General features: G+C 34.7%; 1 protein-coding gene across 9 annotated transcripts in view; it reads right to left on the minus strand.

Annotated features, from left to right (window-relative positions):
- LOC135222787 (protein unc-79 homolog) overlaps window positions 1–12,428 on the minus strand; it is an 841,880-nt gene that overhangs the window by 223,304 nt on the left and 606,148 nt on the right. For 7 of the 9 annotated variants that reach the window (XR_010316338.1, XM_064261060.1, XM_064261059.1 and 4 more), the window contains one exon: window positions 4,315–4,386. The exons of the other annotated variants lie outside the window; for them this stretch is intronic. Coding sequence is in view for 6 of the 7 variants with exons in the window: in XM_064261060.1 (XP_064117130.1) it covers window positions 4,315–4,386 (72 nt within the window). In the remaining variant the exon portion in view is untranslated. The remainder of the gene's footprint in view (window positions 1–4,314; window positions 4,387–12,428) is intronic. 9 annotated transcript variants of the gene reach the window in all.

Consider the following 12,428-nt stretch of genomic DNA (forward strand, 5'->3'; position numbering starts at 1 on the left):
TTAGTATGTTGGGTTCTCTTAGATGGGGATAATATTCCATCACTCATAATTATAGTTTTCATTTACTGTTGTCTCCTGGCCTATCATTCCTGGCCATGAAAAAGGCTATTTTAAAGGGAAAATCCCCTTTTCTGATAAGGGTACTCAGTATTTTGGATAAAACATACCTGGTTCAAGTGCTCAAGGTTTAACTAGATATCAGAGCAAACACCCCAGATGATCCTATTTTTCCTACACCCTAGCACAAACAAACTACTCTCTCTACATGAGCAGAGAATTATTTTAAGAGTCCATAATTAAAAAGGCTGAACCTCACTCTTCTCCTAAGTTATGTGGCCTCCAAAAACCGAGTACATCATTACATCGGAAATGTTTCTTTCGAAGAAGTCTCCAAGTTTACAGTGTATTTGAGGCAGTATTCCTGAAATTGGGAAGGTGCAACAATCCTACAGCCAGACCTGACATAATAGGTATCCAGAATAAAGAAAAGGGTTGATAACCTTGGATTTGAAATTTATAAAACACCAGCACTATTAGAGTAATGGTCAGAATCAGTTATTCCTGGAAAGGCACAATAATACCACAGCCAGACCCAACATAATTAGAAAAGTCACTTTAGAACCACAAAGAATAATACACATATCTGGAATAAAGAAAATGGTTGATAACCCGTGACAATATTTCAAACCAAAAATCTGGGTTGTTTGGATTTATTTATTAGGAGGCAAGTTCTTTCATCAGTATTAACTTCTTTTCTAGGCTCCTTTGAAGACGAACAATGGCTACGCTATAAAAAAAATCAGGTTTTGGAGTAGGAAGAACCTATTTTTAATACCTGCTGTGAGTCCACAAACCAACCCACTTTCCCTGAAGAAAAGGTATGGGACTCGGGTGAACATTTAGCTAGCACAGATCTGGCCTGTAACGAAGAAGATAGCCAACACACATGCTGTTGTCACATCTGTGAGAGGAGGTCGAAGGGAAATGCCGAGGCAGTTGATGTTTGGAAAGGAGATAGAGCCAAGATGAACTATTCTTGTCAAGACCAACTATATTAAAAGTTATCTAGATTGGTTGGTCTGTCTTATGGAGGGAGCCCTGGGGGAATCATGATAGCATAACTTCTTTGAGGATTCACAGCAGCAACCAAGAGTACGTTTCTCCTATGTCAAAAGTTGTTATATATATATATATATATATATATATATATATATATATATATATATATATATATATATATATATATATATATATATATATATACACATATGTAGGCAATCCACTTTTATCGGCTGCCTCAGTTATCGGCGATCTGGTTTTATGGGAATTCCTAGCACCAAAAATCGCCAAAAAATTGGCGATTTTTGGTGCCGCGCTCATTTCCGGTTATCAGCGCCAATACATACCTAACAAAAGTGCCATTAACCAGTTATCAGAGCCGATAAGCGCCGAAAATCAACAATTTTCGGTTATCGTTGATTTTTGCTTATCATCAATTTGTCGGAACAGATCCCCCGCCGACAACTGGGGACTGCTTATATAATATATGCTATTATACTATATATATATAATAAATATATATATTATATGATATATGTAGATATATATATATAGATATATATATTATATATATATATATATATAGATATATATATATATATATATATGCATAACTTCACAGCTGGAAACTGGGAATGGCCCTAACTGAAAGTAATATATTTCTTGCCTTAACTGGGTTATCATTCAATAAAATTGTTAATAATACTAAAATTAATTCTAAACAAATAAATAAAATTATTGTATGCCTGTGTGTGTGTGAGAGAGAGAGAGAGAGAGAGAGAGAGAGAGAGTAGAGGAGGAGAGAGGAAGCACAGAAGAACGGATAAGAGAGCGAGGACGAAGCGAGAGAAATAAAAGTTTATAACTTATTTCTCTTCCAATGAAGTGGGTTGGTTATGATACAACTGAAAATAAAAGAAATATAGTTGAATTTCACTGAAGTTTATGAAAGAAAGAGAGAAAAGATAAGAGATTAGATCATCAGAAAAACGAGAAAGCAACCATATCTACATGTCCACAAAATGAAGTTAAAATGTAAAAATTTGTAAACATGAAAATTACATAATGAAAGAAGAGTAAAAATAAATTGAAATGAAAAAGGTAGAAAATTATTGCATACTTGCATATTTGCAGAGAGAGGAGGGGAAGAAGTTAGCGGATTTAGATCAGAGAGAGAGAGATAGAGACGAGAGAGAGTAGAGAGAGAGAGCGAGGAAGATGAGATGAGAGAGTTTTGGTTATTTTTCTAAAATATATTTTGATGTTTCTGTTATAGAGACTGGGAGAGCAAGAGAGGGCTGCCATGTGAAGCAAGGCAGAATGTTACATTTGCTTAAAATCATATCGAATATACATATAATTTACCTATTTCTAGCTGCTATTGCTATGCGGCTCACTTCTATATCCCTATATGAATAACAGAAAAGTGGAAAATCTTCAAACTGTCTTGTCAATACCATGAAATACTAGTTTCACTACTTGGTTCTTTGCCCTCATTAGTGCCCTGCAAGACAAACCTTCTCCTAATTATGCAACAATTACCTTTTACAATTAAATCATTTACACACCATTAGAAAATAACACGAATTCAGCCATCACATACAATACAGCAATAAAAGGTATCCAAATATAAAAGAATTTGATCAACTCCCTAAAATAGCTCATTGCAATCAGAACAAGTCTTTTTGCTTAACACCTTCAGGAAGAATACAAAGTATTTCCATCATTGCAAATGTGCTGAGTACTTTCATCTTGGCAACAAGAAAAAGTCACAATAGAAGTGCAAAAGTAAATATTAATATTTATTTTTTAATCACCTGTATGAAGATACTATTTTCCCCTGGGTTTATAAAAATTTTTATGAGCATGCTCACGTGTTGATTCACAAATTCATTTCAGCAAAGAACCTGCAAACCATTCAGTTCAGAAAATCCATTTGCTTAATATATTTGTCCATTTAATGCCTGTTCAGCATACGACCATATTCCCAGTATAGTCTGTGTTACTGGTCATACAAATAATAATAGAAACTTGAATACTGAAGCACGCATGACCATTGTGGACAGGGCTACATTTGCACAAACATGACAAAATATTTATTTCTCGCAAACTTTTTCATCAATTCTGTCAAGGCATCACAGCATCCTTCCACGGTATAATTTCTGTTTTTCATTTACAGTTATTTTCTGGGGCAATTTAATGAGAAGCAAGGCGCTACATTTTTTTTATGATGAAGGAATATTTTAGATGATGCAAAAGTCTGACGCAAAGATAGTCCCACCAACCTAAAATTATACCAAGTATACAAACATGGCCTCCAAAATTGAATATAGACATTTTTTCTAATGAATGTCTGTAGTAGACCAATCTGTATCACTTCAAAGCATGAAATTAAGTGAGGCTGTATAGTTTAATAAGTAAATACGAACAGAAGAAATCAATATGAAAACAATCTGCTTTCATTCAACACAAAAATACTGTCATTTTCAAGAAAACAGAAAACTCTTAAATAAAGACTGAAGTGCTGAAGCACTCCATGAGATAACAGTACTAAGTGGACACTGCATGAACCAGTCAGTAGAAAGGGAACGAAACTTTAGTTATAAGGTTTTCCTATATAAAATAAACCAAAATCCAAAACTGAAGTTCACTGTTTTAGAGCTAATATTTTTGGGAGATCATTAAATTCTTGGAGATATAGGATGGAAAAGAAGATTATTAAACTTTATCATGCAGGGCACACTTAGTGGTTTATCAGCTGCCGCCTAACTGCAAAATATCTGTGCCTTCTGATGATACAGGTAATCCTATCAAAGATTCAGTTTAGCTAATGATAGTCACTGTGTGCTGTCCTTTTCTTTTTGAATATAGCCATATTTATTTAAATGTATAATAACTTTAAATACTACGAAAAATCACTAATACAAAATGCAGTACTGAAGAGCTCTATTTACAATGACTAAAAAAAGGTGCAGTCTCTCTGCTGATCATATCTGGAAATCTCTATCTAAATGCACATCACTGACTTCATACTTCACACCTAGTTCAAGTTTGACTGTGCGATAAAATATGGCATAACCCACCTAACAAAAATGACAACAGAATCAGATGTCTTACACAGAGAATGCACCTTCTAAAGGAAATAGATTGGAGGAATTCAAGCAAACAAGTAATGACTATGGAATCTGTAAACAACTCTACACACGTTACAAGTGAAAAAAAAGACTTTTATGTAGATAGGACTACAATAGATACCCTGCATTACGTCAATGAAGTAAGCCTCAAACAGTTTACAGGGCATAGTACAAAGCCCCTTTATAGTAAAGTCTGCAAGCAAAAAGGGACAACAAAATGGTTTATTGTACATCACAAAAAGCAATGGCTGGGAAAGATGCCCTGCCCTACAAGAAAAAGTCAGTTTCCAATACAATACACAAACAAATAAAAAAGTATTTCTGAAGACACCATTGTTCCTGTAGCGTGTGTCTTTCACAAATATGAGACCATGCATAGTTAAGTTGTTCAAGAGTGGTGACCCTGTAAAACAAGCCTATTGTCAAGGGTTACTACATGGGCCATTTGGTCAGAAAGCCATCCAGATATAACTACCATTGTATGTCATAAAGAAATTACAACATGAATGATTAAAGAACAAGGGGTAGAGAAATGTGAGAGACAAATAACATCATAGAGGGAGAGAGAGAAAGACAGAGAGAGAGAGAGACAGACAGACAGACAGACAGACAGACAGACAGAGAGAAAGAGAGAGACTACACAATGACTACACAAAACCTGGCTTCAAGAATTTAGAGTACATAAATTAGAGTACATTAATAACCCAGTTCTGAAAGGTCCTTGTTCAGCTGCTAGAAGGTTTGGAAAGAGCATCAAGCAACCCTACTAAAAATACAAACACCTATTCATAGCTAAGCTAATGTATCTTTTGGTGGATTTCAAAATGCTCCTTGAAACCTGCTGAGAAGCATAAAAGAATGCTTACAGAACCTAGGGCAGCCTAAGTTGACCCACAGAGCATTGTCTAAAGAGCATTTTACAAAGAAAAAAAGAAATAGAGTACTATATATTTCATACTCTGTAACTTGCAATTAACATACTATTTAGAGTACTATTATTACATAATAATATCACCTTATTCTCAATCAAGAATAAATAAATTCAGTACTATTTACCTATTTCGGATTGCCATGCCTAAAAAACGTGGTATGCCTTCAGTTTTATTCTTATATATACATGTTTTATTATAATAATAATAATAATAATAATAATAATAATAATAATAATAATAATAATAATAATAATAATGATAATAATAATAATAATAATAATAATAATAATAATAATAATAATAATTATAATAATAATAATTAATAATAATAATAATAATAAGTATTATTGAAAGATATTGCTGCATCAGCTGATTTCAACTTGAAAATAGTCTTCTCTATTTTTCTAATAATTGCTTTCTCTCTGCTACTACAACTGGCGAGTATTGCGCCAATATGATTCATCAGGAGGAGTCCATTTCGGGGATATTGCTTAAAATTTATTTATTTGTCACAGTAAATGAACAAATAGATCAAAATATAAGTTGATCCAGTGGCCAACGCTTCTCTCGGTATCATCCGAGCATGATCACGGCAGTGGGTCGCGGAGCAGACTGTAGATGATACCGAGAGAAGCGTTGGCCACTATATCGACTTATATTTTGATCTATTTGTTCATTTACTGTGACAAATAAATAAATTTTAAGCAATATCCCCGAAATGGACTCCTGATGAATCATATCGGCGCAATACTCGCCAGTTGTAGTAGCAGAGAGACAACAATTATTAGAAAAATAGAGAAGAGTATTTACAAGTTGAAATCAGCTGATGCAGCAATATCTTTCAATGAGACTTGTTTGAAAGAGGGTCTCCTTCAAAAATAATAATAATAATAATAATAATAATAATAATAATAATAATAATAATAATAAATGATACAAATACCTGGGAATATTGGAAGGAGAGGATATAAAACACAAAGAGATGAAGGACATGATCAGGAAAGAATATATGCAGAGACTTAAGGCAATACTCAAGTCAGAACTCAACGCCGGATATATGATAAAAGCTATAAACACATGGGCAGTACCAGTAACCAGATACAGCGCAGGAGTAGTGGAATGGACGAAGACAAAGCTCCGCAGCATAGACCAGAAAACAAGGAAACATATGAAAATACACAAAGCACTACACCCAAGAGAAAATGCGGACTATACATAACACGAAAGGAAGGAGGGAGAGGGTTACTAAGCATAGAGGACTGCGTCAACATCAAGAACAGAGCACTGGGGCAATATCTGAAAACCAGTGAAGACGAGTGGATCAACAGTGCATGGGAAGAAGGACTGATAAAAGTAGACGAAGACCCAGAAATATACAGAGACAGGAGAATGACAAACAGAACAGAGGAATGGCACAACAAACCAATTCACGGACAGTACATGAGACAGACTAAAGAACTGGCTTGGGATGAAACATGGCAATGGCTCAAAAAGGAAACAGAAGGAACGATAACAGCAGCACAAGATCAGGCCCTAAGAACCAGATATGTTCAAAGAACGATAGATGGAAATAACATCTCATCCACATGCAGGAAGTGCAATATGAAAAACGGGACCATAAACCACATAGCAAGCGAATTTCCAGCCTTTGCACAGAACCAGTACAAAAAGAGGCATGATTCAGTGGCAAAAGCCTTCCTCTGGAGCCTGAGCAAGAAACACCAGCTATCTTGCAGTAATAGGTGGTACGAACACCAACCTGAAGGAATGATAGAAAACATGGCAATGGCTACAGAGGGGAGCTCAAAAAGGAGACAGAAGGAACGATAACAACAGCACAAGATCAGGCCCTAAGAACCAGATATGTTCAAAGTACGATAGATGGAAATAACATCTCATCCACATGGACCATAAACCACATAGCAAGCGAATTTCCAGCCTTTGCACAGAACCAGTACAAAAAGAGGCATGATTCAGTGGCAAAAGCCTTCCTCTGGAGCTTGAGCAAGAAACACCAGCTATCTTGCAGTAATAAGTGGTACGAACACCAACCTGAAGGAATGATAGAAAACGATCAAGCAAAGATCCTCTGGGACTATAATATCAGAACAGATAGGATGATAAGTGCAAATAGACCAGAAGTGACGTTGATTGACAAAATCAAGAAGAAATTATCACTCAATGATGTCGCAATACCATGGGACACCAGAGTTGAAGAGAAAGAAAGGTAAAAAATGGTTAAGTATCAAGACCTAAAACTAGAAATAAGAAGGATATGGGATATGCCAGTGGAACTTGTATCCATAATCATAGGAACGCTAGGCGGGATCCCAAGATCCTTGAAAAAGAATCTGGAAAAACTAGAGGCTGAAGTAGCTCCAGGCCTCATGCAGAAGAGTGTGCTCCTAGAAACAGCGCACATAGTAAGAAAAGTGATGGACTCCTAAGGAGGCAGGATGCAACCCGGAACCCCACACTATAAATACCACCCTGTCGAATTGGAGGACTGTGATAGAATGCCCCCCAAAAATAATGATAATAATAATAATGAGACTTGCAAAATACATCACATACTTTAAACACAGGTAAGTGATTAAGAAAGAGAAGACATGTTAGTGGATTTGGAGTTCCTGAAATGAATAAGGGGAAATTTCTTGCAGAAATGTTTCTTGATAAGAGCCTCATCATTTGATACAAATGGTTTTCAAAAGAATATCCATAAGTCTAATTTGGTTAAGAGGAAATAGTTAGGAAAAGTTTATCACATTATGTGCTAGTAAATAAAAGATTGAAGAGTCTGCTGATGAATTTTTTCAGTAAAAACAACGGTTGAAAGTTGGTTGAAATAAATTACAATACTGTGTAAGTTTTGAGATGAAGGGCACAATATATGGTAATCAAGATGACTAATAAAAATGTGAGCAGTTGACAGGGGGAAGGTGGATGAAAAATGAGACACTTAACCCTCTTAGGAACATGACAAGGCTAACACCCATTTTCTTATGAACCCAGACAACAGATGGCTTGTAATCAATATAGGAAGTCCCTGGTTAACCACAGACTCGGTTAATGGCGATTTATGGTGCCATAACAGGCCAAGTATTGGTTATTGGCGCCATAAGGTGCCAAGTTAAATTTTATCAAACTGAACTGCTGCAGAAGTCAGTAGCTTTCAGAATTCCTGAATTGCATCAGTCCCAATAACATAACCCATAAAAAGCGAGAAAACACAAGAATGTTGCGTCCCTGGAGATGGACTGCATTTCCTCAGAGAGCTATTCGTGATTACTTGGAAGAATCAGTGGGATGGCTAGAAATAAAAAGTTTAATATAGGATGTAATCAGACCTCATCTAAATAATCAAGAGGTTGACATGTATAGTGCAACAATGACTAAGATATAGTGTTATCATTTTAATACACATGTCAGTTTACTCATCCAATTATACAACGATTCTGAGACATATACAAGGCACGGTCTAAAAAACTACATCGTCTTATTCATATTTATATGACTTAATTTGGGTTTATAGAATGAACTTGAATGATTAATGAAAGCACCTTCATCACAACAGGTATTATATATAGTAATTCACGTGGATCTCATTTATAGGTAGGGACTTATTTGTTATGCTACTAAAATGCAACAAGGCTTTGTATGCTAACAGCACCGTTATATCTAAACAAAGCAATATATTAACCAACCTTGCATGCAATTCATTGCTTTTCATTTTGCTTCTATACACATGGAAACAAGATTGTATATCCCAGTCTACCTCAAGCATCAACCTTTTCAAATAAACCACTCTCCCTCACTCCCCACAAGCAATACACGATGGTGTAAAGCCATGCATGTATCTGAGAAAAGTGAGTCTGACCAGAGAAATTTATTCTTGTAATCATCAACTGTGAGAAATTTATTCTTGTAATCATCAACTGTGCTTGATTTCATTATAACCAGCTTACAGCTTAACAATAAATTCTAGAAATAATAAAATTCATCAGTTCTAAATACAAAGCATGATATTGTAAGATAAAAATAAATAAGATGTTTCGTGTAGTGTATCCTATGAGATAAGGGAAAAGAAATTCTGACTACTATAAGATGAAATTAAAAAGTTTTTATTAGATCTTCAAGGCTATTATCCTATCAAACTAAAGCTTATCCTATAATGTAGTCTTATATATGCTCTCAATGCTTGTGGGTCAAATACCTGTGAATAAGCCAGGTCAGAAAGTAATGCACCTCAAGCTAAGTAATTTTTTGGTTGGAAAAAGCTTATGAACTGACCAAGACCAAATTTTGAAGTGCGTTTAAGTAACGGTGCTGAGGCTTGCCGGAGATATGTTTTTTCCTTCTCTTTATCCACTGTAATGGTGTAGTTAAAATAAATAAAAATGAATAAAAAAAACTTTCACTGACCAATTTCCCTGCTAACTTCAACACAGAACAAAGTGATCATCACTAAATATTATGACCTTCCAAAATAGAATGGCATATTGAGATTGAAATAGACTTAAGAAGATTAAAAAAGTAAAATTAATTAAGTTCAGTATAAATAAAATATTACTATTAAAACAACTGTGTTGAAATCAAGCAATCATCATTTATGCTAATGCTCTACAGGACTGCAACAGTTATTACAACTACATTTGACCAAGAATTATTGGTAATGATAAATTACAAGAAAAACCAATATTAAGCATAAACAAAGCTTATCTTAAGCTGAATAACTGTTGTTTACCGAGTTCGTAATATCACCTTTAAAAGAGACAACTGACATACACAAACAAATAAACCAAAAAGACATAATATTCCATTTCAACGAGATGGAATGCTTAACGGACTCCACAGAGAAACTTTAATACATTTTGACACAAGATCTGCAATATAAACACATTATATAATTTTTTACCAATACAAACATGACTTGAGGGTGTATCCATGCCAGTAAGGTGTAAGGATGAGGTATACAGCAAAGCATGGACTCCTGTGTTATGCTTGTGACGGAGGACATGACATAGCTAGGGCTAGGTAACTAATAGCATCAATGTGTCTGTAGTGATGGTGAGCATTAGCTTTGCTATTTTGCATGATGGTTACAAATTATTGTGCAAGTTTATGTTAATATCAATATTCTTTCCATTTTCTATACTTCTCTTAAAACTAATTCCAAATTATATAAATCTTCAGTTTATACTTACCATTTGCTTATTTCTCTTTGAACTTAGGTGCATAATAATAAGAGTTAAAATACTAACGTCTATGAAATAAAATGCAATATGTCACCATACACCGTTACCTTTGTGTAACTAAAAGTCTATGAGTAACAAATTTAACTTTAAGATTTGTCAACTCCCAGATTGAAGCCAGTCTCTCTCACCACTGGCCCCTTAATTAATAGTACTTTGTCTAAATTTCGTAATGTAACATGTCTAGGGTTGACACTCGACATGTCACTTTTGTCCTATATATTTGACAGTATGGGTATAATAATAATAATAATAATAATAATAATAATAATAATAATAATAATAATAATAATAATAATAATCAAGCAAAGATCCTCTGGGACTATGTATAAGAACAGGCAGGATGATACGTGCCAACAGACCAGGAGTGACGTTGACTGAAAAAACCAAGAAGAAAGTATCACTCATTGATGTCGCAATACCTCAGGACACCAGATTAAAAGAGAAAGAAAGCGAAAAGACTGATAAGTATCAGGACATGAAAATAGAAATAAGAAGGATATGGGATATACGAGTGGAAATTGTACCCATAATCAAAGGAACACTAGGCATGATCCCAAGATCCCTGAAAAGAAACCTGGAAAAACTAGATGCCGAAGTAGCTCAAAGACTCATACAGAAAGAGTGTGCTCCTAGAAACGGTGCACATAGTGAGAACAGTGATGGATTCCAAAGGAGGCAGGATGCAACCCGGAACCCCACATTATAAAAACCACCCAGTCGAATAGGATGACTGTGATACACTAAAGATTAATAATAATAATAATAATAATAATAATAATAATAATAATAATAATAATAATAATAATAATAATGAGTTCAATTATATTACTTTATACAGAAATTATGTCACCAAAATTGATTTAAGCCCCCGAGCCCATCCTATTCAAAGACCAACATCCCAATTACAAGAAAAGTTTTTCTTTTATATCTAGTAACTCTACTGTCTCCATATACGTATATATAAGAAGAAACTTGTTTCCACCAGGAAAAATAGCAATATGAAAGAAAGAATCTGGTAAATCTACAACTGAATTGTCCAAATACGTGTTATCAAACATGAACTGAAAACTTAGAAGCAAAACCCGTGACAACTAAAATCAAGGTGTGCTTTCTCTCATGTTCTACATATATAGTTTACATTTCACGAGTCAAAATCTCATGAAAATATCTGCTAATATTAATACAATGAGGGGGATATCAGCTAGTATGTAGATGATGTAATGGGAAAAATATTCCTTTAATTATTAGTGGTTTATTTAGGAATGGATTCATTATCCTCCTCTAATATCTTTACTGTTGTAAGTGATTGGAACTGTAAAATGTTTTCGTTTTTGTTGTGGACACGAGTGTGGCAGTGTAGCCAGTCCCTTGTTTTGTTTATCTTTCGCTTGGGTATGGAAGTGCTGCCCTGAATCTTTCGTCTGCATTTTGGTAACACCAAAAAGACCAGGTAAAGATCACGAATGCTTTCATGTGAGGAGGACGTCAACCGGTCCACCCTTCAATTTGGCTGTTTTGGCAAATTATTAATACAAATGATTATCTATCCTTTGCAAGGTAAGCTTTTAAAGTCGTAATACCTATTACCATTAGTTCATTAGCTGGAACAGATCACTATCATGTAAGAACAGTAGCAGACGAGAATTCAAGTGCAAAGTTGTATGCCCAATCAAACGTGATTGCAACCCCTTAACGTGGAAAATTTTCATTGTCGTGAAAGATGCTTCATGTTCATTAGTTGTCATGAAATTTTGCTGTGTTAGTTTGAGTTGTAACTTAGCGTTTGACAGGGTTGTAACATGCTAAAAAAAGTACTTAAGAGTTTTGTTTGTATAAAATTTGCAAATACCAGTGCCAAAGGGTACCACAACATGGCCGTCCTACAGGGCATCTTGGGGTTACCCCTACCTCTCTCATGGAAATTTAAGAGGGCCTACCTTAGACTAATCCTGTTTGAATGAGGAATTATGACTATTTTTGATAAATATAGTTAGGCTATACCTATGTATATAAATTCATTGAAAACTTAATTACATAGCACTTAGCCT

Source organism: Macrobrachium nipponense, chromosome 8, assembly GCF_015104395.2.
Source record: "Macrobrachium nipponense isolate FS-2020 chromosome 8, ASM1510439v2, whole genome shotgun sequence".
NCBI lineage: Eukaryota > Metazoa > Arthropoda > Malacostraca > Decapoda > Palaemonidae > Macrobrachium > Macrobrachium nipponense.